This window comes from Alligator mississippiensis, chromosome 1, assembly GCF_030867095.1.
Source record: "Alligator mississippiensis isolate rAllMis1 chromosome 1, rAllMis1, whole genome shotgun sequence".
In the NCBI taxonomy this organism is placed as follows: domain Eukaryota; kingdom Metazoa; phylum Chordata; order Crocodylia; family Alligatoridae; genus Alligator; species Alligator mississippiensis.
The window spans coordinates 411,759,714-411,785,060 of NC_081824.1; the positions used below are offsets into that span (position 1 = coordinate 411,759,714).

The 25,347-nt window shown below is 45.7% G+C and overlaps 1 protein-coding gene across 1 annotated transcript in view; it reads right to left on the reverse strand.

Moving 5' to 3' along the window:
• The window catches only part of CPB2 (carboxypeptidase B2), a 38,355-nt gene extending 16,195 nt beyond the window's left edge, over window positions 1–22,160 (reverse strand). The window contains exons 1-2 of the mRNA XM_014608367.3: window positions 22,042–22,160; window positions 2,109–2,184 (exon numbers count right to left, since the gene is read on the reverse strand). Of these exons, the coding sequence (XP_014463853.1) occupies window positions 2,109–2,184; window positions 22,042–22,112 (147 nt within the window). The 5' untranslated portion in view covers window positions 22,113–22,160. The remainder of the gene's footprint in view (window positions 1–2,108; window positions 2,185–22,041) is intronic.
• Between the last annotated feature and the right edge of the window lie 3,187 nt (window positions 22,161–25,347).

Genomic DNA, 25,347 nt, shown 5'->3' on the forward strand with positions numbered 1-25,347 from the left:
ATTGCTTGGTATAAAACAATTAAATATTATCAATCTAAAGGATCTGCTCATCTAAATCAGTAGAATGGTGGGAAAAGCTTCTACTAAGCCACTATAACCTATATAGGTATATATGCTATGTATTAGGAGATGAAAGTGAAACGTAGGCTGTGGCTACATGTCAGATGCACCATCTACTCACACCCTGCAACTATACCATGCTGTTTTGTGCAGGAAGTTTCCTCAACCAGAAACAGTGAGACCCTATCCATGAGATGCAATGGGCAGGCTAATAACCAGGAATCTGGGTTTTCCATTCACTGCAGAAAAACAGGGAAAAACATGGATTTTCTCCTTTAATGGAGAAAAAAGTGGATTTTCTCCTTTAAAAGAGATTTCTCCTTTCTCCTTTTTATGAAGAAAAATGTGGGAAACAGCAGGTTTCCCCTTGCAGACTGGCAGAGTTGCAGCCTGCAAGGGGCTGCTTGAGGCTGGGGGGAAGCAGGACACGGGGGGGTGACAGGTGTAAGTGTGCACACGCACACATGCACGTGGCCAGTAATACAGCCAGGCAGCAGTGGAGAGGAGCTTCTGCAGCTGCCTGCAGGTAGGTTAGGGGGAGGATTGAGGACCCTACAGTGATGGAGGGAGTTGGGCAGGGTTGGGGGCTGGGGTTAGGGCTGAGGGTGCTGCCCAGCCAGGGTGGTGCCTGGGGCTGGAGTGGGAATGTACAGCCATGGGGTGTCCAGGGAGCAGGATGGAGCCATAGGTGGCTCATCTGGGGAGTAACTGTGGGAGATGGCTCCCCACTGCTGTGCACACTCCCAGGGAAGGAGGCATGGGGCAGCATGTGCCTCCTCAGATTAGTGTGCAGGGTAGGGGAGGATGTGGGCTCCCCACTGCAGGCTCAGGGCTCCCTACTCTGCTGATTTCCTCCCAGGGCCTCTGCAGCCCAGAGAGCAGGACCCACCGTGGCAGGACAGAGAGTCTCAGTGTTGCTGCCACCGCCTGGAACCCTGCACTACCTGTACTGCTTTGGCAAGGCACCCCCCGTCCTGCAGCATGCATTGCCAGTCATGTGCCTCAAGATGGAGTGCAGCTGGTGCAGGGCTCTGCTGGGCCACAGAGGCACCCAGGGCGGAGGGCAGCAGGGCAGGGAGCCCCAAGCCCCTTAGTGGGCAGCCCGCATGCCCCCCTGCTCCATTCTGGCTGCATCAAGTGCTGCCTTCCACATGAAGCAGCTGGATTCAGGCACTGCTGGGGTAGGCATCAGGCTGTGGGCTCTGACCCTGATCCCATAGCCGTGGCAGCTGGGGGCCCCCTCTGGCAGGGCTGGGATGGAGGCAGGGGTCTGCAGGTTGGGAGTGAGGGGCACCAGTAGGGCCAGGGAGCTGTGGATCAGGAGCGATGGGCACTGGCAGGGCCAGGGAGCTGTGGGTTGGGAGTGAGGGACACCAGCATGGGCAGAGGCAGAGAACCAGCATATCAGGGCAGTGGGGAGGACAGCTGCGGCTGGACCCACATCCTGGTGAGCAGAGAGAGCAGGGGGAGCTCTGATTTTCTATGATGAAAAAACCAAAATCAAATGTCAAAATATATAGGTATTTAGAATGTATTTTATTATAATGATTGAGGCACTGGTAGGCTTCCGAATTGCTTTAAAATGGTAAATATATCAATAAAACATTGTGTTCAACTGAGATAGATAGATAGATAGATAGATAGATAGATAGATAGATAGATAGATAGATAGATAGATAGATAGATAGATAGATAGATAGATAGATAGATAGAGTGGTGTTTCAGAAAAAAGTAGATTTGGGTTTTTTAATCAGAAAATTTGCAATTTTTAAACAGAGAAAACTAGGATCCCTTCTAATAACCATGGGGCAGGGCATGGCCCTGTCACTCAGCAGTGCTAACTAGCCTACATGGAGGTGCCATGTAGATACAGTTACGCTGTGTCTGGTTTAGAAAGCCACCTGTAGCACAGCATGTTTGAGGGCATTACCACCAGGCAGGGCTGGTTTGTGTGTAGAAGTGGCCATACTGGGCTAAATCTTCCTCCCAATGTGATGGCACAGTTGCAGTAGTGAGAAGTTACCCAGAGTTCATAGAGAATCAATTACCTCAAAATTGGTTGTCAAATTCTGGAGGAATTCAACTTGTGTTGCTGTTCGTGGGAGAGCTGACAAAACTTGGTCACTAGAAAGGATAAGATATTTAAACACAGCATAGGCCTGAGTGAGTGAGCACACACAGTAATAATCTAGATCATACCAGCCTAGAGAGCCAGGCCAAGTCTCAACTGCCTCCTCTGACTTACCTGGAATGAACACAAAGGATGAACGAGCAATTAAAATGCTGGGCCACATATCAGCTAGCCCTCCTCGTCTAGGCTCCTTTGCATCACTGAAAAGGCACTGCTTTGCCCAATAGTAGGCATTGAGCTGTAGCAGCCAGCTCTGATGTTAGAATGCGCTATATATTGGGAGTAACATTGTAAGTTGCCTGGCATATTTTAGAGCAGTCCCCAAGGACTCAGAAATGATCCAGAGCTGATGAAAGCTTATCTCAAGGTCAGGGAGATGGTGGGCATGCTGCTGTTCCCCAAATTCACTGGGCACAGCACAACAGAAACGCTGCACTTCTCTCCCTATCTGTTGAGAACATATAGTGATCTTCTGACTGCACATCCTGGGGCACAGCACATTTACACCAGTGTCATTTACATCAGTTTTGTAAGCTAACATAAATCATACTAAGATCTGAAGCAGACAGATAAGTGGCTATATCAGGGTAGCTGGAAGCAGTAAGCTGTTGTTACTGCATCTTGCTATGGTAGTGAAGGAGCAGGTAATATCCTCTTTGCCCTGATCAAACTGCCGACAACTATACTGAGCTGATAGCAACCATACTGATATATCTTATGACCTTGTTGCTTAACCCTTGGTTTTTCCCTAGGTATAATTGCTGATTTAGGTCTGGGCATAATGTGTTTGTTCCTTTTCTACACCAGTATAAAGGCTTGGTCCATCTGTCCTTCCTTTGTTCCTTCCTTTTTTCCTTCCTTCCTTCCTTCTCACTCAGCTGTAAGGGAAACTGCTCAGATCTTCCTTCTACAGAAGAAGGATCTGATCAGTAGCATCTTTTGCTGTTAACACCTGTTCCTTCCTGCCTTTCCTAACTACAGATTCTGGTTACAATGGTGTAAAACGTGTCAGGTCTTGAGCCCTTTGGTGACTGTAAGACATGAATATGCCTTTATTATACATATCAAAGGTTTACCTTCTCCCTCCCTTTCCTCATTTTAGAAGATTGTCCTTAAAACCTCAGCTGTCTAACTGCTTCTGGTTTGGAGCACCATATACTACTACCCCACTCCTCTCTCTGTAGTTACTGATACTTTTCATTACACCTGAAACACATGGCCAAAGCAGTGCCATGCAGAACAGTCTGCCAAGTATTCTGCTTTGTGCTAGGTGATCCTCCTCTGAACCTATACTTCACCTAAATTTGTGCTTGTTAACAACTGTAGAAAAGGGCCAAGGAAGAGACGCAGGTCTGAGATGCACACTGCTAATACATAGCTGACTGGGAGTTACCATTTAAGATTTTGACTCCTACATGAATGTAGAACAGTGTTGGTCTCAGTACACTTTTGTCAGTGAGTTAGGAAAAGCTTGAAATGGTATGGGTGTTTAGATCAATAGATGGCACGGAGCTGGAGGCATGTCTCAGGCCATTCCCTTTTTCTTGGAGGGGAGATGGGAAGGCAGGGCACCTCTTGGCTTAGAAATATCATGGAGTTGTTGACAGTACAAAACAAGCCTGATTCCCCCCCCCCCCCCATTTTAGAAGATTGTCCTTAAAACCAAAGAGACATGACTCTCAAAGCAGGTAGTTACAAGGTATGGATTCTGATTGTCACAACTCATTGTTGTGACTGATTCTTAGAAAAGGTCTGACAGAGGCTGGCAGCCAGACAGTTTATATTTACTGCTTTTAGCTGTATTCCAGACAGTCAGTGTTATTTTCCATGCAGAATCAACAACTTGGTAGTCTTATTTTTGCCTTCACCATCACACTGCAGAGCATCAAAGAGCAATCAGATATGCAGCATGGCTACCAACTTGCTTCTCAAGGCAAATGACCTATGTAGCTTGTGTTTAGAGCTGTTTAAAAAGTGAGCTTGTCTCTTCATGCTGCTATCCACTAAGGGGATTCTCTTTGGAGGGTGTCCAGACAGGTCTTTTGTATGTATTTTCTCCTGTGGTTCCAATTGCCCTGTAAGGGCATGTCTACACATGCAGTTATGGTGCATGAGTAAACAACAGAGCTTATTGCTCTGCAGTTTATTGCTGCTGGGCACATCATTTGAATGTGTGTTTGGGAACAATAATCTCTGGAGAAATAAACTCTGCAGTTTATTCATGGTCACCACATTGAACCAGGGTAGAGCAGCCCGGCTATGAGAGGACCCACAGAGTCAGCCTACCAGCCAGGGGCTGCTCCTCCCAGCTTCATTTGCTGTGGACGGGCTGGATGGAGCATGAGGGTGCTTCAGTGCAGGGGGCCAGCAAGCTGCCCCTGCACTGAAGTACCCTCATGCCCCAGCCAGCTCCTCCAGCATCTTCATGTGCAGTGCTACAGGTTTTTTTACTCTGCAGCAGGATAGTACTTGTACTTACAAGTACTGCCTCAGAGTAAATTAGTTTACTCCAGCCTAATAGGGGTGCATGTGTAGAGGCCAAGATGTTAACTGAATAGCTAATTAGTTAACTGCACAGTAAATGTCTTGTGTAGATGCACCCAAGTAGACAGTATTTATAATGAAGCAGATAGCATGTATTTGTACCCCTGCCTTCTGCTGCATGAAATCAGATGTACTCTGAAATAGGAAAACAGGAAAAGAAAGGGCCTCTTCAGTCACCGAGTTCAGTCCAGGCTGTCACATACCCCATGTCATATAATTCCTTTCATAATAATCTCAGTGATTCTTTCTGGCCTTTAAATCTATTGATCCTTTCTCAGAACATAATGTTACTTCCCCCATTTTTGTTATTGGATTAGTTTTGCCATTAGAAAGTTTTGTGCAAGCGTTCAGCTGGACCTGGCTGCATTCTGAGGACAGGGAATTTAAACAGAGACACCACCAAAGCATTACTACTAACAGTTACTAAGACTAAGTACAGCCGGTCAAAAAGCCCAAGGATGAATTGATTCAATCTTCACAGGTTAGTCTAAGCTGCAGAGATTGAACCGATAAGCAACTGAACACACATTCACTTTTGATTCTAGAAATGCAGCCACATGCTTGCAGTGACCCAGGCCATAAGATGAGGGGGCTAGAGCACACCTCCCTGCTTGGCTGGAGCAGATAGCTTGGGCCAAAACTAGCCTGCCCACCCTGCAAGGGAGGTGAGGGTGGGGGGGATTATGGGGCAGGTGCAAAGCATCCTGAGATGCTGGAGGACTGTGAGCTAACTTGAATATGCAGGGGTTCTGGGACAGAAGTTCAGTAAGCTGATTTAACCTAAACCAGTTAAGTTAGATAGTACATCCATCCAGGTTTATCTTAAACCAGTTTCAGCCATTTTTAAATCAGTTTATGTACACTGAACTTCTGTTGTGTTACAAATTTGAACCGGTTTCCAATTATATATACTGATTTATGTGGAATTTCTGTCCCTAGCCTGTTTGATACACTTGACTCCCTCCTTTTTCTTCCAGCTTCCTACCTATTATTACCATGATTTCTCCATCATGGAATTTGGGGTGTCTTTTCAGTTGCCATTTTCACAATATCTTCCCTTGTCAAAACACCTCCATTCTATAGTTGTAACATTTTTAGACTTTGGCCCCTCTCTTTCACCAGCCAGCAATTTTAGTCATGTTCTCGATACTTTATCTTTTTCCTATAATTCTTAGGTAACTGGTTTTCCCATTACTTCAAGTTATTGCTTTCTATTCAGAGTTTTGTTGCCTGACTTATCTTGTTTTTGTCATGTCTCCCATAATTTTCAGCAGTTATGAGTTCACCTGTGTGACAATGCACCTTTTTGGGTTCTTGTCACTTTGAGGGCTGGGAAGAGGCAGCCGGCAAGTGCTTGATGAGGGCAGCCATTTTAGAGTTTGGCCCCCTGGCCTGGTGCAGCAGTTTGTTGCCAGCCATTGAGGGAGTAACATTAGAGCTACTGCTCATGGAACATCTTAGAAGTAATGGCAGGGGCTATGGGGATGTCAGGAGGCTCCTGGTCCTGGGTATGACTGGAAACTGCACCCTGCTGGGGAAGGGCAACCTGGTGGGACTCCTTGTGGCAAGGGAGTCCCCAAGAAATGCCATGCCAGTTACCTCATAGTTTCATAGTTGGTGGGGTCGGAAGGGACCTGAGCAGATCATCAAGTCCAACCCCCTGCCATGGCAGCAAAGAGTACTGGGGTCAAATGACCCCGGCAAGGTGTACATCTAAAGACCCCCAGGGTAGGAGCCAGCATCACTTCTCTTGGAAGTTAGTTCCAGATCCTAGCCGCCCTGATAGTGAAGTAGCGCCTCCTGATGTCTAGTCTGAATCTACCCTCTGCCAGCTTGTGACTGTTATTTCTAGTCACTCCTGGTAGTGCTCGGGGGAACAGGGACTCCCCCAATGCCTGCTGGTCCCCTCTGACTAGTTTGTAAACGGCCACTAGATCCCCCCTCAGCCTTCTCTTGTGGAGGCTGAACAGGTTCAGGTCCCTTAGCCTCTCCTTGTAGGGCCTGGCCTGTTGCCCCCTGATCATGAGGGTGGCCCTCCTCTGGACCCTCTCCATGTTGTCCACATTGTGGAATCAGAAAAAATATATGCCTTAAACTTTGATTATTTTAGTTATAAGATGACATAACCGCTTTGTGTAGAATTGCTGGCTCGGTACAGTAGAACAGATAAGGGCAAGTGTTTGTTCTTTGTAACTCTTCTGCAAATGCTTCGCTCACCGCGGCCTTGAAGGTAAAAAAAAAAAAGTATGTACAAAGTAGATTTCCAGGTGCAAGAAGGAGGTTTGTGAACTAACCCTATCTCCCCCATAATTCCCATCCTGATAACAGCAAAGAAATAATGAAGTAATATTATAGCCGCTTTTCATGCTAATTTCACTATATGATCACGTGAGTTGTAAGCGACTGTTAAAAAGTATATAAGCCTCCTGATTTTGCTCTTGGGGGGGGACCCCTTCCAAGTGCTTGGGAAATCCATGTCACTTTGGAACTCCCCCTACAGCTGTAGTTTCTTTTGAATAAAAGCTTCTGCTGACCTGACCCAAAAGTACTCTGTGTGTGTTTCCACGACAATTCCTGGTGCCGTGACTCGGATCCAGAACACAGGCTGAGGAAGGAGGACCGCAGGCTACCCCCCCCCCGAACCCTGAGGCGCCAAACTTGAGAGGTAAGAGACCTAATTCAAAATCTCTATTGGGGTTTCGGAGGAGGACTGCCTGTAGGCTCCCAACTTGGCCGTGGTAACTGGATCTGAACCTTGTTAAAACAGGTCAGTCTGAACCTTACTGCCGGCTAAAATTTTCTGTCTGGTAAAGGATCCCATTTTGTGTCTGGTAACGTACGTTTTAGGGAGAAACTGTTTGAGGCACCTTCATCCAACAGCACATCGGGCTTGTAGTTAATTAACTAAGGCGGTGTGGGGTAGGAGGTTTGGCTGACTGAATAAATGTGCATGTGTGTGTGTATTTAGAAATATGAGCCACTGACCAGGACTGAGACTACGGTTGGGCTCAGCCGCCCCAATTCTGCCTGACAGGGCAGTTTTGAAAGCAAGGGGGCCCAACTGGAACCTCGTGACCCAGTGGACAGGGCTTATTGAATGAATGTGTGTGTGTATTTAGAAATATGAGCCACTGACCAGGACTGAGACTACGGTTGGGTTCAGCCGCCCCAATTCTGCCTGACAGGGCAGTTTTGAAAGCAAGGGGACCCAACTGGAACCTCGTGACCCAGTGGACAGGGCGTCTGAGTGATTTTGTCTTTTCCAAACCCCTCGTCCCAGTAGCTTCTGCCGAAAGCAGGAGTGAAAGGATCCCTCTAGTGTTTCCCTCCCCATTTCCATTTTATGAGCCGGTGTCAGGTCAGAAGCCTTTTGTCTGGGCAGTGAAAAACTGCGGGGCAAGGCACTGAGCGGCCCGGACATCCTAAATAAGCCTCTCCTACGTCTCCCTGTGTGACTGAAAATGGGAACAAGTCAGTCTAAACAGGTTCCTGTCCCCCCTAAGGGGACTCCGGCGTACTTTATGTACACACACTATTCTCCCGAGACTTGCAAGTACCTGGATAAGTGGAACTGGTATACTAGGGATGATCCTGTGAAACATTTTCCACAGGAAGGAACATTTGATCAGGATAAAATAGTGCACTTGAGAGGGGCGTTAGAGTCCCGTGGATCCAAAACACCACAAAACCAGTGGGACGCGTTCTTTTATTGGTATGATGAAATGTCCAAAAGGCGGACAGAATCTCAAACTAGGAGCCTAAAAGACTCTCAAGAAAAATTAAAACAGCAGTTAAAAGCTGTTCGGGAGAAATTGGCTGCTCCCCCAAATTACACGCTGGCCACCGCTCCAATGTATCCAGCATTGCCCGGGGCGCCCCCACCACCGGAGCCAGCAGAGGATATCCTTGACCTTTGTTCGAACCCCGCTCTCCTGGGACTCCCACATCAGCAACAACCGGTTCAACATCAGGCTGCAGCCCAGGCTAGTGACCCATTAGCTGAAGCTCCTTCAGTAAATCCATCCACGGAGCTTAATAGTCCGGACTCATCCACCATATCTGCCACTCAATCATCACCAGTGTGGCAATTTACTCCTGGGTCACAACCCACCACAGGTGTATTTAGAAGAATGGGAATAGGCATGGAAAGATCTCCCATCAATCTGAGATCCCGAACTGCACAAGTTTACCCCCTAAGACAAATGCCAGGCATTGGCACCGATGGACAAAATATAGTAACTGTGCATGCACCCTGGACTCCAGGTGATCTCTACAATTTAACTCAAAAGTTCCCAAAAATCAGGGAAGACCCAGAAAAATTTCAGGAAGAATTGCAGACTGTTATAAATTGTTATAATCCAACATGGGCTGACATTAATCAGCTCATGCGATCCATTTTGCCCAAGGAGACTATGCTACGTCTGTACGCTGCCTGTACTTGGCCAGATCAAAACCCAGGGATTGGCCAAGACTTTATTGACAAGAGAAATGCTTTGGTTCAGGCAGTTCTCACAATTTGCCCAAAAAAGGCAGACTGGACCAAAATAAATACCTGTAAACAAAACAAAAATGAACACCCCAGTGACTATTTAGAACGCCTCAAACAGGCATTTGAACAATACTCAGGAATGGATAACCCAGTCGGAAATGCTAAACAAGCAATAGTGGCAGCATTCGTCCAGGGACTTAACCCTAAAATTGCTGAGAAAATTCAAACAGTAATTATTGGCTGGGAAACTAAAGATTTGACCGAAGTCCTTGCTGCGGCTAACCATTTTCATAACAAATTGGAACGGTCTAAAGACAGTGCCGAGTTTAAGTTAATGGCCTTACAGATTTCTCAGTTGCAGGGTCCAGGTAGAGGAAGGGGACGAGGACGGGGAAGGGGAGGCCCGGGTAGATTCAGGGGAAGAGATAGATCCTTGAGCCCACAAAACCCAGGCTATGGGAACCAATGTCATTATTGCAAGCAAGAAGGACATTGGAAATCAGAATGCCCCAACCGCCCCGGCCAAGGACCCAGACCCCAGCCCCCACCTCCACTTCCTGTCAATTTTCCCAGTGTTGAATAGGACAGCCTGAGGGACAGTGACATCATTGCTCCTTTGCTTGCTACTGACCAATCTGGTCCGTTTGTTGAATGCCTTATTTCTGGTAAACCTGTCTCCTGTCTTGTCGACACCGGAGCGTCCCGCTCCACGCTAAAGGCTGCTGAGTTTCCTTTTCTACCTTATTCTCCTGAAACTGTAAATGCTGTCGGTATAGGCGGACAACCTATCCCACATCCCGTCTCTGAACCTGTCTCCATCTCTATTGGCCCTTTGTCTGAAAATCATGCCTTTCTTCTTAGCCCCTGTGCACCTGTCAACCTTCTTGGTAAGGACTTGCTGTGTAAACTGGGATGCGTGATTTATTGTAGCCCAGATGGTGTTTACCTTGAGGTACCGGAACATAGGGAAACCGAGCTTGTGGCTTTGCTAACCCAGGAGTACTCTGATTCTGACACTTCCTTCTTGCAAGAGGAACTGTTGGCATGAGTACCTCCACAGCTGTGGTCCACCCATGCGAATGAAGTGAGGCACATGCTGAGTGCTGAACCAGTGCGTATCATCCTGAACCCTGCCAAGCCACTTCCTCGTGTCCCACAGTACCCTATCTCAAAGGAAGCTGAGGAAGGGATCAAGCCTGTCGTTTCCTCACTCCTTGAGCAAGGGATTATTGTCCCAATACGCTCCCCTTGCAACACACCTATCCTACCTGTCAAAAAACCTGGTAAAGATACGTATCGCTTTGTGCAAGATCTTCGAGCTGTAAATGCCGCTGTGTTACCCGCTTTCCCCGTGGTCCCTAACCCTGCCACTATTCTTTCCTGTATCCCTTCAGATGCTACATATTTCACAGTAGTGGATCTTTGTTCTGCTTTTTTCTCTATCCCCGTTCATAAGGATAGCCAGTATCTGTTTGCATTTACTTATCAGGGATTTCAATATACCTGGACAAGACTCCCTCAGGGATATACAGAGTCCCCAACCCTGTTTTCCCAGATCCTAAAAAAAGATTTGGATCCTATCACGTTCAAAGGGGGGTCCACCCTTGTTCAGTACGTTGATGATCTATTGTTAGCCTCACCCACTTTAGAGGCCTGTGAGCAAGATACTTTGACACTCCTCACAGCTTTAGCTCAGAAAGGCCACAAGGCCTCAAAATCTAAATTGCAGCTCTGCAAGTCTAAGGTACATTATTTAGGGCATGATATCTCAGCAGGAGAACGACACCTTTCCCCTAGTAGAGTTGAAGCTATCCTCAACATTCCCAAACCTATGACTAGAAAACAGATGAGGGGATTCTTAGGTGCAACGGGTTATTGTAGACAGTGGATCCTGGGTTATGCTGCTTTCGCAAAACCCTTGCAAGCATTCACTCATGATACCACCCCGGAACCCCTCCCTTGGACTCCTGAAGCCGAACAAGCATTTGTGGTCCTTAAGCAAGCCCTCACTCTTGCTCCTGCTCTTGGACTTCCTAATTATAAGAAACCCTTTACCTTGTTTTGTCATGAACGGGAAGGAATCGCTTTAGGAGTACTCACTCAGCTGCATGGTGAAAAGCATCGCCCAATTGCATATTACAGCTCTGCCCTTGATCCCGTAGCTGCGGGACTTCCTCCTTGCCTCCGTTCAGTTGCAGCTGCTGCCTTGTTGGTTGAAAAGGCAGATTCTCTAGTTTTGGGACACTCTTTAACAGTTGCAGTTCCACATGCTGTGATGGCCCTTCTGCTCAAGGGCAAAACTCAGCACATTTCCAATTCCCGTCTTACTAAATATGAGAAACTTCTACTGTCAGCTGCAAATGTAACCTTAAATCGCTGTTCAATTCTGAATCCTGCGTCACTTCTGCCTATTGCCTCTGATGGTGAGCCTCATGATTGCCTGTCTATCACAACTCAATTGTTAACCCCTCGAACTGACCTCAAGGACATTCCTATCCCGAACTCTGACCTTGTTTTGTTTGTTGATGGTTCCTGTCTTAGAAATGATGCAGGCAAATTAGTTGCGGGATATGCAGTATGCACTCAGTATGCTGTTTTGGAAGCCTATTCTTTACCCCAAGCTCGTTCTGCTCAAGTTGCTGAACTCATTTTTTTAACACGTGCTTGCATTCTTGCAAAAAATCAAACCACAACCATTTATACTGACTCTAAGTATGCTTTTGGTGTTGTTCATGATTTTGGACAAATCTGAAAACAAAGAGGGTTCCTCACTTCATCAGGGACCCAAATCAGTCATGGTTGTTATGTAAAAGCGCTCTTAGAAGCTGTTCAATTGCCTCTTGCTATTCCTATTGTTAAATGTAAAGCTCATGAGAAACCGTTTGATGATGTCACACGAGGAAATGATCTGGCAGACCGTTCTGCCAGAAATGCGGCCCTTTCTGGCCCACAGGCTCCTAACTCTGTTTTTGTTTGTTTTTCAGCAGACCAGTCTCCTTTGGCTAGCCTTTCAAGTCTGGCCCTTCTTCAAAATCAGGCCCCAAAAAAGGAAATAAATGACTGGCTGCGTGCAGGATGTTCACTGCACCCCGACTCTCTCTGGCGCTCCCCGGACGGCCGCCTGGTGGCGCCTAGAGAGCTTTTGCCACATCTTGCTCGTTTAACCCACTCTGTGGCCCATACGAGCAAAGGAGGAATGATTGCTACAGTACAAAGAAATTGGTTTGCCCCAAATTTTCCTTCCATGGCACAACAGTACTGTAGCTCCTGTCCCATCTGCTTAGCTCACAACATTGGGCAACGGGTAAAAACGACACCCGCAGCCCATCCCCCTCCATGGGGACCGTTTGTAAATCTGCAAATTGATTTTGTGCAGCTACCTAAGTGCTGTTCTTATGAATACATTCTTGTTATTATTGATGTGTTCTCTGGATGGGTGGAAGCCTACCCATGCGTACGTGCTGATTCCATCACTGTAGCAAAGAAATTGCTCAAAGAATTCATCCCTAGATTTGGATTGCCTCTCACAATAGATAGTGACCGTGGCACCCATTTCACAGGACAGATAGTAAAAAACATCTGCCAAGCACTCAACATACAGCAACACCTACACTGTAGTTATCATCCACAGTCAAGTGGTGCTGTAGAACGTAAAAACTCTGATTTAAAAACGCGCATTTCGAAGATTTGTGCTGAAACAGGCCTCAAATGGCCTGATGCACTGCCCATTGCTCTTATGCACATTAGAAACACTGTTAACAGAAAACATGGCCTAACCCCTTATGAAATACTCATGGCACGACCCATGAGGATGCCAGCTACACCACCTGTTGCCCCTCACCAAACAGACCTACAATTAACTGATGAAACTGTACTAAATTATTGCAAGGCATTAATGAAGTATGCCAGGTCTGTTCATTCACAGGTCCAAGAAGCCTTACCTCAATCACTGGATGTTCCCTGTCACAACCTCGAACCAGGGGATTGGATCTACGTAAAGGTCTATCAACGGAAAAACGCACTTCAACCCAGATGGAAAGGACCTTTCCAGGTACTTCTAACCACTAATTCTGCTGTTCGTTGCCAAGGTCACCAAACGTGGACTCACGCCTCGCACTGCAAGAAGGTATCACCTCCATTGGACCCCGAAGCAGCTGTATTCCAACCAAGGTTGGGATCTTTCCCTGAGGCCAAGGACAAAGACCCTCAGGACCTCACTCAGGCAAGTGAGGAGCATCAGGGTGCAAGTGCTAGTAACCTCTCCCCTGCACCCAACACCTCAGCCCAGCCGGATTCATCAGTTGAAGAACGAAGATATCATCTTCGGCCTCGAAGAAAGTGAACGCTCCCATTCGGAAGATCACCACTTCGATCAAGACCAAGAGCCGACATTATCAGTCCTTTAGGTAACTTGAGCCCAGAGGACGAAGAAAGACTTTGGCTGCCATCCTGGGTTTGGCTGGTAGTGTTCTTTTTCTTACTGGTGCTGGTTATGTTTGTTGTTAAGATTCTTTGTCCCTCCTGTATCTAAAAATGGCACTGATATCCTTATATATCACACTTGGGTATCTCAGTATCACCCAAGGGGGGTGGGAGAAAAATTTGTATTTGCAGATCTCCCATGCGGTGGCTCAAGCTGGAAATAAAAGTGACTGCTGGATATGCTCTCACAGCCCAGCACACCTACACCAAGGAATCCCAATGATCGGAGTACCAATATCCCTCCAGCAATGGGGAACAATAAACGGCGGCTTCGTTAGACACTACTCGTTAGCTGCCCATCGGTCCGCTCCTAAAGAATGGAGGGCCGCCCCTGCTAACTGGATAATCTCCCCAAGAGTAGAGGCGCCTTTCTGTTACAGATCCAACAACACTGGAGCTTATAATAAAGCCACACCTGTAGGACACTACCCTCATTGCCTAACTACTCTAGATTATAGCCCTAGTAGCACCAGTGGAATCCTGTTGGGTAACGTACCCTCTCTCAATTGTACAGGATTCATGGTCTACAACTTTTCTAAGGAACCTCATGTTGCTCTCATTGCAAACAGATCAGAATTTTACATTCACTCCAATTTTACTTCTTGTAATATATCTCGGTCCAGCAGAATAACAGCTGAACGTGGACCGTCCTATACGATGCATATCAATCGAAAGTGCCGAATAGGGCACAACAACTGTCGAGATTTGAGTACCCTTTCTGCCCCAGGCCTTTACTGGCTCTGCGGAAACAGGGCTCATAAAATCTTGCCCTGGAATTGGGTGGGGGCATGCACTCTTGGACGTGTTATCCCTGGTTTCGAAATGCATAGTGCAATATATCTGGAACAAGTAAAAAATTTCAACCATCACATGAAAAGGGCGGTTAACCCCTTAGCTACCAGAAACACAGGGTTCCATCGATTTGTGAGAACCTTCATACCGTGGCTTGGAGTAAGAGAATTGGAACTAGCCATAATTAACATTTCAGCCACAATGGAAGCTATGGGAAATGCCACTGCGGATGCAATTCAGGCTCTGCAAAAAGAGATCTCCCAGATCTCACAAGTAACTATACAACACCGCATAGCCCTAGATTACCTATTGGTATCCCAGGGAGGAGTATGTGCCTTAGTAAACTCCACCTGTTGTGTCTATGTCAATCAGGACATGCGAATCGAAACTGACATTCGCAAAATCCGAAATCAGTTAAGGGTCCTACATCAAGTGGCCTCAGAAAATACTGACTGGGGTCTAGAAGAAATGTGGTCTTGGCTAACCTCCTGGCTCCCAGATTTCGGGGCCCTTGGCAAGAAAATCCTGTATGGAATATTGTTTGTCTTGATAGTTCTGATAATGTTCTATGTCTTAATGCAACTGATCCTCTGCTGCGTGAAAGCCAGCAGGGGAAGCTTTAGCAAGGCAAGAAAACCCACAGCAGAGTCTAGAATAATGGTGTTACAAAAGTGTGAGCAGATTGAAAGAAAACATGAAAGGCTGCATGATGAAATAGAGGGGCTCATGAGAATGGAAATTTAAGGCTAAAGTGAGACTAAATAGTCTCAAAGGGGGGGGCTGTGGAATCAGAAAAAATATATGCCTTAAACTTTGATTATTTTAGTTATAAGATGACATAACCGCTTTGTGTAGAATTGCTGGCTCGGTACAGTAGAACAGATAAGGGCAAGTGTTTGTTCTTTGTAACTCTTCTGCAAATGCTTCGCTTACCGCGGCCTTGAAGGTAAAAAAAAAAAAGTATGTACAAAGTAGATTTCCAGGTGCAAGAAGGAGGTTTGTGAACTAACCCTATCTCCCCCATAATTCCCATCCTGATAACAGCAAAGAAATAATGAAGTAATATTATAGCTGCTTTTCATGCTAATTTCACTATATGATCACGTGAGTTGTAAGCGACTGTTAAAAAGTATATAAGCCTCCTGATTTTGCTCTTGGGGGGGGACCCCTTCCAAGTGCTTGGGAAATCCATGTCACTTTGGAACTCCCCCTACAGCTGTAGTTTCTTTTGAATAAAAGCTTCTGCTGACCTGACCCAAAAGTACTCTGTGTGTGTTTCCACGACAACATCCCTCCTGAAGTGCAGTGCCCAGAACTGGACACAGTACTCCAACTGCGGCCTGACCAGTGTCGCATAGAGGGGGAAGATCAACTCCTTGGACCTGCTTGAGATGCATCTGTGGATGCATGACAAGGTATGGTTGGTCTTCCTGACCGCGTCCCCACACTGTCAGCCCATATTCATTTTGGCATCAATAATGACTCCAAGATCCTTTTCTGCCTCTGCACTGATGAGAAAGGAGTTCCCCAGCCTGGAGGTATGCTGCTGGTTCTTCCCCCCCCCAGGTGCAGTACCTTGTACTTGTCAGTGCTGAAACCCATCCTGTTCTCATCCGCCCACCCCTGTAACCTGTCTAGGTCCGATTGCAGCCTGTTCCTCCCTTCTAGCGTGCCCACTTCCCCCCACAACACCCCGGTGAAAGACGGGTAGGGGCACCTTAACCCCAGCCCCCACCATTTGGTAAGTTATTGAGAGAGCAAGGTAGGGCCAGGCATGCTTACAAAAGCACCTGAGCTCTATAGGGGTGTTGGACCTTGGAGTGGTGGGCCAGGAACACCAGGTAGAGGCACCTGAGCCCACAGGGGTGTAAGAACTCAGGCCTTAATTGAGAGGGCAGAGTGGCAGGCCAGGCACGTCGAGTGGAGGCACCTGAACCCATAGGGGTGGAAGACCGCAGAGCCCCAGCATAAGGGGTGGAGCGTTGGCCCAAAATGGGGGGGGGGGGGGGGAGAGACTGATTAGTTGCCTGGTGAGGGGCTAGGGGCAAAGTCAGTCCACAGTTTGGCTAACTGCCCACCCACCATGCAGTTGAGTGTCATGGGAGAGACCCAAAAGGCTGCACCAGGCCTGGCCAAGGAGTATAGAGATAAACCTGATGGCCTTCGTGGTCACTCAAGGGAGCAGGGTGGTGTGTGTGTGGCCCAGGAATGGGCAGAATGACAGAGTCCTGGTGAGAGTGGGCTGAATGTTAGAGGCCCCTGTGAGAGAGGGACAGAGTGTGTGAGGCCCCGAACAGGGTAGTATGCAAGAGGCCTAACTATGATCTGAGCTTGGCCTGACTTCAAGCCAGAGTGGTAACAAACTGGACGATACCTGCAAGGCATGGGACATGATAAGGGTAGGCTGGAGTCATGTAAAAACCGCCCTTTGTTATCAGGGTGCTCAAAGGGCAGCCTCCTGCCTAATACCATCTATGTACTTATCTAAAAACCAGGCACAGCAGGTGAGTTAGGTCGGCAGTTTTTCCACAGACGGGTGGGTGGGCCAGTATTGAGACCAGGCTTGGGAGTCACCACCTGTCACAACCTGGGTAAACACTTTAAGACTCTGGTCCTAATCTGTTTTGGCTTTCCATGATTTCTGGTCCAGCTTGGTATCAGTATTCTTAGCCTTGTCACTCTGAAACTAGTGTTCCTTTACACTTTCTTTCCCATTTCTACTTCTTTTTGATTTCTTGTTTGAGTATCCGATGTTGAACTAAAAAGGATTAATTGGCCCAGTGCAGGTGAAGTGATCAGAGATTTCATAGATTTCGTAGACATTAGGCTGGAAGGGACCTTGGAAGATCTTTGAGTCCAGCCCCCTGCCCCAGGGGCAGGAACTCAGCAGGGGTCATAGGATCCCAGCAAGATAAACATCCAAATGTCTCTTGAAGGTGTTCAAAGTAGGTACTTGAACCACCTACAGCGGCAGTCTATTCCAGACCTTGGGGGCTCGGACAGTAAAGAAGTTCTTCCGTATATCCAGCCTGAAATGGGCCTGGAGGAGTTTGTGACCATTTGACCTTGTCATCCCTTAGGGTGCTCTGGTGAACAGACGTTTCCCCAGATCCTGGTAAGTACCCCTTATAAACTTATAGGCAGCCATCAGATTGCCCCTGAGCCTGTGCTTTTCCAGGCTGAAGAGTCCCATAGCTCTCAGCTTCTCATCATAAGGTATGTTTTCCTGACCTCTGATCATGTGTGGGGCTCTCTGGACTCTCTCAAGCTTCTCCACATCTTTTTTGAATTGTGAAGCCCAAAACTGGTCGCAGTACTCCAGCTGCAGCCTCACCAAGGCTGAGTACAATGGGAGAATGACGTCCCGGGATTTGCTTGAGAAGCATCTATGGATGCAAGCCAGCAGTTTGCTCGCTTTACTAGCTGCAGCATCACACTGATGGCTCATGTTCATCTTGTGGTCAATCATGACCCCCAAATCCCTTTCATCCTTAGTGCTAGCCAGCGTAGCACTGCCGAGCCTATAAGCATGCTGCAGGTTTTTCTTCCTAAGGTAGAGAACCTTGCATTTTTCGGTGTTAAACACCATCAGGTTCTCAAATGCCCATTTCCTGAGCCTGTCAAGGCCAGCCTGGATTGCCTTCCTGTCCTCAGGTGTGGACGCTTTACCCCAAAGTTTGGTGTCATCAGCAAACTTGGCCAGTCCACTTCTGACTCCATTGTCCACATCATTAATGAAGATGTTGAATAATATAGGCCCAAGGACAGAGCCTTGATGGACCCCACTAGTCACAGCGCACCACGATGATTGACTTCCATCAACTACCACCTTCTGGGCCCGGCCCCGGAGCCAATTCCCCAGCCAGCAGATTGTGGTGAAGCTGAGGCCACAGTTGGCCAGTTTTGCTAAGAGGTGATCATGGGATACCAGATTGAAGGCTTTTTTAAAGTCAAAATATATGACATTAATCTCCTCTCCCTTGTCCAGGTGATAGGTCACCTGGTCATAAAAGGAAATAAGTTTGGTCAAGCATGACCTACCTGCAACAAACCATGCTGGCTATCTCTCAGGATATTGCCATCAGCTAGTCTGTTAAGGATGGCCCCTTTGATAATCTTTTCCAAGACCTTCCCCAGGATAGAGGTCAGGCTGATGGGCCTGTAGTTTGCCAGATCTACTTTCCTCCTTTTCTTGAAGATTGGCACGACACTGGCCTCCTTCCAATCTTTGGGCACTTCACCTGAGCACCACGAGTTCTTGAAGATCCGTGCCAGGGGCTGGGCTATGATGCTTGCCAGTTCCTTGAGTACCCTGGGGTGTAAACTGTCAGGGCCGGCTGACTTGAAGGTATCCAGCCTCCCAAGGTGTTCCTTCACAAGGTCAGCATTGATGGAGGGTAAGGAATCTCCCCCACCCAGGCTTTCCTGTCCCATAATGGGCAGGGGCGTCCCTTGGGACTGATGAAAGACTGATGCAAAGTACCCATTTAGCAAGTTGGCTTTTTCCTGAGTGTTGGTTGTCAGTTGTCCCATCTGGTTTAGCAGGGGTCCAATGTTACTCTTGCTTTTCCTCTGGCTCCCCACATATCTAAAAAAGGACTTTTTATTGTCCTTGATACTTGTAGCTAGTTGGAGTTCAGTTGCAGCCCTGGCTTTCCTGGTTTGCTCTCTGCAGGTCTGGACCAGTGCAGAATATTCCTCCTTGGAGGTGGATCCCGTCCTCCATCCTTTGTAGGCCTTTCTTTTTAGATGCAGGAGGTCTGCTAATTCCCTGCAGAGCCAAGGGGGCTGCTGTGCCCTTTTGCTGCCTTTCCTCCAAGATGGAATAGACTTAGCTTGTGCATCCAGGATCGCTCCCTTGAGGAGCAGCCACTCATCCTGAACTCCCCTCCCCTTTGGGTTGTGGTCCTTTGGGGCCTTACTGACAAGCCTTGTGAGCTTGTCAGAGTCAGCTTTCCTGAAGTTGAGGACTTCTGTATTACTGAGTGACTTGCCAGCTTACCGGCAGATGGTGAAGGTGATCAGCTCGTGGTCACTGTCACCTAGCTTCCCTTCGATTGTTAGGTTGCTGATTAGGTCATCCCCTGCTGCCAGTACCAGGTTGACCAGCGCTTTTACCTGCAGGCATCTCACACTCAAGAAAAAGAAAACAAACCAACCCAATGCTAGTGCATCACAGAATTAATTTTGGTAATTTGTTGTTGTAGTTTGACTCTTGATAGTACTTTAAAATACAGTAGCATATGCATAACAGTGTCATTTTGATATGCAGTAGTCAGTAACAAAGCCTCAAGTTCAGTGGGATTCTGTTATAACTTACTTCAGAGGTGCTTTACCTTGATAAGCAGGAAAACTGAGTTCTGTATCTCCTACAGCAACCAAGTTTGAGATGCCATGGTCTGCAACATAGTGATGCCTGTGCTGCTCACTCTCTGTTTCTGTCTCCCAATTCAGTCTTTCATCCTCTCCAATGTAGCTTCTGACCTTCGCACTTCACTGAGCTTCTTTTTTACTAAAGGCTCTAACGGTCCTTTTTAACCCAATCTCAGGGCCACCATGCCATCTTCAACCTTCTTGACCTGTCAACTGCCTTTGACACATACTGTTCTTATGCTTGTCATGCTGACCAATCCTGTTTTGTTGTTTCCTCAAATTCCTCTGTGTACCTGTCTGTATCTGTCTGTATTCTCTTGCTGATACTTAGATTGTAAAGCCATCCAGGACAGGGACAGGCTTTTGTTGTATGTTTGTACAGCTCCTATTTCAATGGGGTCCTGCTATGACCAGGGCTCCCAGTTGGCAGGGTATTGCAAAATGTATTTTAAAATAATAATAACAACAACAATAATAATAATAATAGTGACCTGGAATTTGTTACTGATTCTTTCTGGAAGCTATGAATGCCCTTAGTTCCATTCAACGTGTGCCTTTCTTTCCATCACTCTTCATAGCTTTTCCCTTAGCACATCAAACTTTTCTCCATGACAAGAAACCATGATGTTTAAGGTTCCATGTGGGTGGAGAACAAGAGTTACAAGTAGAGGAGTCTGTTCCCCACTTGTAAGCCTTCTCCCTTTTCTTAAATGGTTTGATAAGCCTTACCAAGCCTCACAACTTTATTCAGACTTTTGCAATAAATTATATTATTCTTATAGATGCTGGATTTAACTTACAGTCTTCATAGAAGGCAGGGCAGAGAGGCACCTTATAGACTAGCTGAATCAGAGATTCATAAGCTTTTGTGAGCAAGAGCTTGCTTCATCAAATGCTATATAGTCTTTGTAGCTGCAGAAAGAATGTTGTAATCATGTATCCTGATTGCTTCAGCGCTAATAGTCAAATACTGGTGCAAATTTATTAGCTTTTTGATTTTTCAGCCAATCTCATGATTTTGTCATGAGCCAATCTTTTGACTTTAGGTGGGAAGGCTGACTTGTGGTTTTTTGCTTGCTTGGAGCTGGCAATATGGCATTTCTGCTGACCAGGTCAAATCCTAAATGTTTTGTTTAAATATTAAAAGACAAATTTTCAACTGGTGTAAATCAGTATCGCTCCACTTAATTCCCCAAAGTTTATTTATATGAATCCATTCCTCTCTCTCTCCCTATTTTACACAAAGCTAATCTGTATTTTGGTAACTTGCAAAATCTGATTAAAATACAAGATAAACAATCCTCTGTTTAAAACATACGTCCAAGTGTTTAGAGACCTAAATAAACTGGACTCAATTCTGAACTCAGTTCTACCACTGACTTATGTGTGTATCTGAGCAAGCCACATAATAAGCTTAGTTCATCTTTCTGTAATGGTTGGGGATCCAACAATAGTAGGTACTATATATTCATTATTATGGTTGTCCCTGGGTTTGTTCAACATTGTTACAACACTTTCTATCTTTTATTACCACATTTCAGATTTTAAAATCTAATGATTATTAGAAAATACAGACTCTTTGTCTCCTTTCATGGCACATGTTTTCATGTTTTTAACAAAGCTTTTTAGTTTCTAGGCATTTCTGAAGCTTATCAATAGGTGACAATAAAGTGGCTTTTAAGACATTGTACAAGTACGAATTGTTATTTTTAAAATGAATTATGGCAGGAAAAACAATCATAAAAACAGTTTCAGAAAGACAACAGATTGTTAGCACTTTCAGAAATGGTTTCTATCTCCACTTCAAGAAGTAATTCATTTAAGGCCTTGTTTTAAGGCAAACAGAGCAAATTATTTTTCTGATTTAGGATGCCATTTATTGGCATTCCAAAGCATCAAATGAACAGAATTGATTTGCACTTAGCTCAAAAAGAATATCTTAATATGATTAAAAACATAAGATTTATCGTCACAAAGAAAACCTATAATAATTTCATTGCATACATCATCTATATATTATATTGAATTACATATCCAATTACAAAAGCAATAAATAATTGAAGACCTTCGTCAAATGTTTGTTAATAGCACTCCCAGTTATCTTGCTTCAGTCAGGAAGTCTTCCCTGCCCCTCACACTAGCATACAAATAGCAGCAGTAAATTGGTTACCTTTGAAGAGTGAGGACATATTTCTGCTGAATGTATAAAGCTAGGGTAAAAGCAAAGAGGTAAAGCTTCATCTCAACAGTGTCTGCAGTGGAACCAAGTGCAATTAAAGAAGCCAAGGGTTCAGGACCTATATTATTGATTTCAAAAACCATTATTTAAAGACTGGTTAAAATTTAATACAATCTCTTGCCACCGTCCCCTCCTCCCTGTGGCTAAGTCAATATGACTTAACTCCTGTGGGAGAGTCTGTTCATATTGATGAAGCAAATCCTGGAAGGGGCATGGCACATTTTAGTCTTCTCATATTGACAGGTCACTTTATCTTCTGAGCTCTTATATTACTTTATTGTGGCTACAGACCTCAGGACTAAACACAACAGCACACTGATACTTAAGTTCTTTTTATCATCACCCTGTAGTATGAATGATGCCTTGTATTATGACCTAGAAAAAAACATGGCCTAATGTGAAACAGGAGGACTGCTCTGTGTAGACATACATAGAAGTCCACAGCATGGTTATGGGTGGCACCTTCACTTTTTTCCCAATAGAGGAAGCAAGGACAAAGAGAAGTCATATTATCTGGCATAAGAGGAGTCAGTTTATTTTCCCAGTACTAGGAGTGAATCCTTCATTTCAAACTGGAGCCTATTCCCTGGCTCTGCCTACTTTGGGGGATGCTTTAGCCAACTCCAGCAAAGAGAGGACTAGGGATGGATTTTATTACTATACTCCTATTCTAGGCCAGCTTCCCATTGCTGCCCCTCTCTCCTTCCTCAGTGTGCCCTTGGAAGACACACAATGAACTGAGAGCTTCATTAACCTGAATTACTATTGTGAATTTTCCAGACTGTCTCAAATTTCAGAGCTGTGTCCTGGTGTCTCCACAGAGTCCCTGAAGTGAGTTTTATCCCCAAATTGAACAAACCCTTCTCAAACATTCCTGTAATGCCAAACAGTACCTTGCTTGGTTGCCATGATGTTCCATGTAAGCTAATTAGCTCATAAAATGCTGCATCCAGGATAATTAGTCACAGACAGAACTAATTAGCTCGGTCACAGTGCTGCACTAAGACAGCTACACTACCTAGGACTAGAAGAGGCATAGATTACTTCTGCTTCCTGAGGTATGTAATGGTTGTTGCATCTGTCTAGGACCTGGGACTGTGTCCTGGAATTCGGGACCTAGAAGTGGTTTGTTTTTCTCTAGATTTTTAACTTGGTGTTGAAAGGTACTGACTTTCTTACATATGATTCTTCTTCTTTTGCAATTCCACAGGGAAACACGGAAGCTTCCTGGTTATACATTCTGTCAGTAGGGCTGTGAGTGTGAGAGACTGAGGAGGAAAAATTAGAATAAAATTATGTCCTTTTTCTCTCTCCATTTCTGCATATAATATTTTAAGTAAGATGATGGGCGATCACTCATGAACAAGTACGATTGGATCTTAATAGTGAGTCTGCACGTGGCTCCATAGCCCAATTCTAGATCCACATGTCTTGTCACAGTAAAGACAGGTGTTTCCAGGAGGGATGGCCTCTGTGTTGCTGCATTGGATGTTCTGATGTTCTTTTCACCTGTTCCTCTTTTCCTCTTCTACCTGTTGACAAGCTGTCTCAAAGTGTTGAGGTCCCTCCCAAAGAGACTTCCTCCATTTTGGTCAGTCCTGAGCAAGGGTCTCCCAAATGTTGATGGTGATGTTACACCTTTTCATGTTTGCCTTCAGGGTGTCTTTGAAGCACTTTCTTTGCCCTCCACTACTATGCTGACTTTCTTTCAGCTGTGAGAAAAAGATTCTCTTTGGAAAATGGGAGTCAGGCATATGAACAACACGACCTGTCCATCAAAGTTGGTTTTGGATGATCATGCCCTCAATGCTGTTGGAATTTGCTTCAGCCAAGACGTTGATGTTTGTGTATCTATCCTCCCAGTTAATCCAAAGGATCTTGCAAAGGCACCATTGTTGGTACTTTTCCAAGCTCTTGAGATGTCTTCTGTATGTGGTCCAAGTTTCTGAGCCATACAGGAGAGTTGGAATGACAATGGCTCGATAAACCAAGAACTTTGTTGCAGCAAGGATGTCATGATTTTAGAAAACTCTCTTACTCAGACATCCAAAGGCTGTGATCACATATTTTAAGCAGTGCTGTATTTCTGTGTCGATGTCTGCCTTTGATGAAAGATGGCTTCCAAGATAGGCAAAGTGATCCACATTCTTCAGCAATTCTCTGTTGATTTGAATGGGGGCGGGGGGGTCTCCATTTGGAGCAGGTTGGTAAAGGACTTGCATTTTCCTGATGTTTAAAGTTTGGCCAATAGTCTTGCAGACTTCCGAGAATACATTAAGAATGGTTTGGAGGCCTGTTTCAGATTGAGCAATGACAGCATTGTCATCTGCATACCGTACCTCCGTTACAGATGTTGTCATGGTCTTTGTTTTGGACTTGAGTCTGTTGAGGTTGAAGAGTCTTCCGTCCATCCTGTACACAATTCCAATTCCAGGTGGGAGCTTTCTGTCAACAAGGTGAATTATGGTGGAGATGAAGATGGAAAACAAAGTTGGATCAATGACACAACCTTGCTTCACTCCAGTTTTCACCTCAAATGGTTGTGTTTGATTCCTGTTGCTGAGAACCCTTGCTGACATGTTGTCATGGAGAAGTCTCAGAACACTGATGAACTTGTTTGGGCAGCTAATTTTGGACAAGATGTTCCATAGGTCTTCACAGTTTACAGAATTGCAGGCTTTAGAGAGGTCGATGAAGGCCAAATAGAGAGGTTGATTTTGCTCACGACACTTCCCCTGGATTTAATGTGCTGTAAATATCATGTCTGCAGTTTCTTGAGATGGTCTGAAGCCACTTTGAGATTCTGGAAGAATTTTTTCAGCAGTGGGAGAAGGCAGTTAGTGAGGATACAAGCAATGACTTTCCCAGCAGTGGCCAACAATGAGATGCCTTGATGGTTTCTACAATCAGCTCTGTCCCCCGTCTTGATGATTGTAACAATCAAGGCATCCCTTAGGTCAGCTGGGATTTCTTCCGTGTTCCAAATTTTAAGGATGAGGACATGAAGCTGACACATAAGTTGTTCTCCTCCTTTGAAAATCTCTGCAGGTGTTCTGTCAACACTGGCTGCCTTATTATTCTTCATTTTCCAGATGGCACTCCCGGTCTTTGCCAGGGTATGTGGCAAACCAAGGTCTTCTCTGATTGTTTTTTGTGGAAAATTGTTGAACTTATCTTCATCTACAGTTGAGTCATGATTCAGAAGGTCCTGGAAATGTTCTTTCCAGCGAGCATTGA